Consider the following 2,947-nt stretch of genomic DNA (forward strand, 5'->3'; position numbering starts at 1 on the left):
TGTGTGTGTGTGTGTGTGTGTGTGTGTTAGTAGAGGAAGGGTGAGTTCCTTTTTTGTTCTAGGTTAATGCTTAGAAATATCATATATATATACACATACATAAATACATATAAGACAAAAAGAGAAAGGAGAGAGATGTGACAAATATATAAAAATGTAAACTTAAAAGCAGAAAAACAGTTTAATTTTTAATAATTTTTAATACTTTTATTACCTTTCTCACTTTTTATACCAAAAATCTCGATTTTGGGATCAACTTCTCCGGTGAATGGTTGTCCAACAAATGTTTGGGGACTATCAGGTGGAGTAGGTACACTTCCCATCACATCATTAATTTCTTCCTCCTCTAAAAGTCCATCATCAGCTTCCCCATCAGCATTTTCTCCATTTTCCGCCTCTGCTTCGGCTTCTAGTTGAGCTTCAAATGCTTCCTGTTCAGCTTTCTCACAGTCATGAATACCAACAATTAAACTATAATCCATCAAGTGTAAACTGGCAAGAAACTAGAAAGAAACAAAGAAGTAAAGTAAGACTTTCTCTTCAACAAAGAACAAAAATTGGTCGATGCAAGTTTGATTAACATAGTCAATTCTAAGAGGAAACTCTGACAGCAACAACAACTTTAAAAGGGTTGGAGGTTTTACATTTCTGAATCCAAGTCTCATTACAAGCTCTGTAGATTCATAACATATACTGGAAATCAATGAAATCAAATAAAATAAGTATGGACTGACATCAACATAATTATAATCCTCCACCATAAATTTACGGTTCTCTAATAATGTAAGTAATAGTAAAATAGCTAATTAAATACTTCAGTAATTTGTTGCATTCCTTGATATTATGAGTTCAAGTTTTGCCAAGCATGATCAAATAATTACCAGTTGTGTAATGGGATCTAGGTTTTGTTATTTTCAATCATTGAAAAAGAAGATTGTGAATCCATATACTAAAAGATGTGACTTATTTTCCCTTCACTTTGTCAATAAATGCTAAGCTGAACAAAAAAACATTTTCCCCTTCTTTTTTCCCAAATTTATGCATGTGTTCAAATTGATTCTAGTAAAATGAATGATATTGAAAGCTTTTGCAGGTGAAACAGAGCAAGATTTCAATGAAGTAATAATCTTCAAAACTGTATTCATTTGGAGAATTTCTGTCTCCACTTATGCTCTGGGATATATATATATATATATATATATATATATATATGCATATATCCATACATATATGTACATACCTACATCTATATGTATACATACATGCATATATGGGTACAGGACATCACAAAAAAACATTAAACACAATGAGAAATGAAAAACAAAGACGAAAACAGAAAACGAACTTTTTTCAAACAACGAAAAAAAAAAACAAACAGAAAAACGAGACATGCAACATAAAGAGTATAACCCTTCGTCAGTTGTCCCTGTCCATCTACTCTGCGTTATATAAATGTGTGTGTGTGTGTGTGTGTGTGTGTGTGTGTGGATGAGTTTTCTTTCTACACGTCCCTGTCCACACATTCTGCAAACACCTCATTCTTTTTTCCCTTTATTGTTACTAAAGCTCTTATAATGCATCTAGGCTTTTCTCGTCAATTTACTTTGGCCCACATTATGAACAGCGTTTTTTAAGAATAATTTACTCTTTCCAACCCAGATCTAGCTTATGCTTCAATCCAGCCCACAGAGCCAAAAGAGTTTGGCACCGTTATCCCAGATATGAGAATGTTGCTCGAGAGAAAGAGAGGAAGTGAAGGAGAAAGGGATTGGTATCTCCTCCAGGAAGAGATATATCATCTATCAATTGCTTCACACTAAGAAATCAAAAGTAAATACTGACACTTAACAACAATTGCAGTCTCTTCCCGGTATTAAGGTCACGCCTGCTGGTGAAGAGGATTGGTTTTCAAGAGTTCTGTGTCAGTACCACATGGAAAGCACTCAGCACACTCTGCAAAGTGGTTGGCATTAGGAAGGGCATCCAGCAGCAGAAACCCTGACAAATAAGACTAGAGCCTGGTGCAGCTTGCCAGCCCTGGTCAAAGCATCCAACCCATGCCAGCATGGACAATGGATGTTAAATGATGATGATGATGATGATGATGATTATGATGATGATGATGATGATGGAGATACAATTTTTCAATTTTTTTTACCCTAAGTATACATGGTGTTATGCAGTTGAGAAACAAAAATTTCCCCTGGATAGGACACCAGAATTTTCACAGGGATATTCAAAATTTAATGTCTATAGTCTTCTGAAACAAGTTTAAGAGCAAGATGTAATTATTAGAAAAGAAATCATTCATTGTATAGGATCAATGTATTCAATTAACCTCCCTCCCAAATTTCTGGCCTTGTGCTTATATTTGAAGATTGTTATCATTGAGGGACTGGCAGAGTTGATAGCCAGTCGGACTAAATGTTTTGTGATATTTGTTCCAGCTCTTTATATTCTGAGTTCAAACATCACCAAGATCAACTTTGCCTGCCATCTTTCCAGGAGTCGATAAAATAAAGTACAAATGAAGTACTACTGTGAATTTAATTGACTTACCCTTCCCTTCAAAATTGCTGTTATTATTGTTGTTGTTGTTATGATTACTATTATTATCATTATTAAGGCAGTGACCTTGTAGAATCATTAGCAAGTCAGACAAAATGCCTAGTGATATTACTTCCAGTTCTTTATGCTCTGGATTATAAACTCCACTGTGGTTGACTTAGCCTTTTAATTTTTCGGGGATTGATGAAATACATAGCAGTCAACCACTGAGGGTAATGTAATCGACACTCCCACTCCCCTCAAAACTGCTGGCCTTGTGCCAAAATTTGAAACAGTTATTATGAGCAGCAGCAGCTGCCATGATAAGAGTAACAATAAATGGTGAGAGGAGGGGGGAAGTGAGGATGGAGAGGGGGAAAGGGGGGAGGAGGAGGGGAGG

General features: G+C 35.6%; 1 protein-coding gene across 1 annotated transcript in view; it reads right to left on the reverse strand.

Annotated features, from left to right (window-relative positions):
• LOC106871327 (phosphatidylinositol 5-phosphate 4-kinase type-2 beta) overlaps positions 1-2,947 on the reverse strand; it is a 114,025-nt gene that overhangs the window by 1,455 nt on the left and 109,623 nt on the right. Inside the window, exons 8-9 of the mRNA XM_014917718.2 lie at positions 1,101-1,141; positions 215-503 (exon numbers count right to left, since the gene is read on the reverse strand). Of these exons, the coding sequence (XP_014773204.1) occupies positions 215-503; positions 1,101-1,141 (330 nt within the window). The remainder of the gene's footprint in view (positions 1-214; positions 504-1,100; positions 1,142-2,947) is intronic.

Source organism: Octopus bimaculoides, chromosome 10, assembly GCF_001194135.2.
Source record: "Octopus bimaculoides isolate UCB-OBI-ISO-001 chromosome 10, ASM119413v2, whole genome shotgun sequence".
In the NCBI taxonomy this organism is placed as follows: Eukaryota; Metazoa; Mollusca; class Cephalopoda; order Octopoda; family Octopodidae; genus Octopus; species Octopus bimaculoides.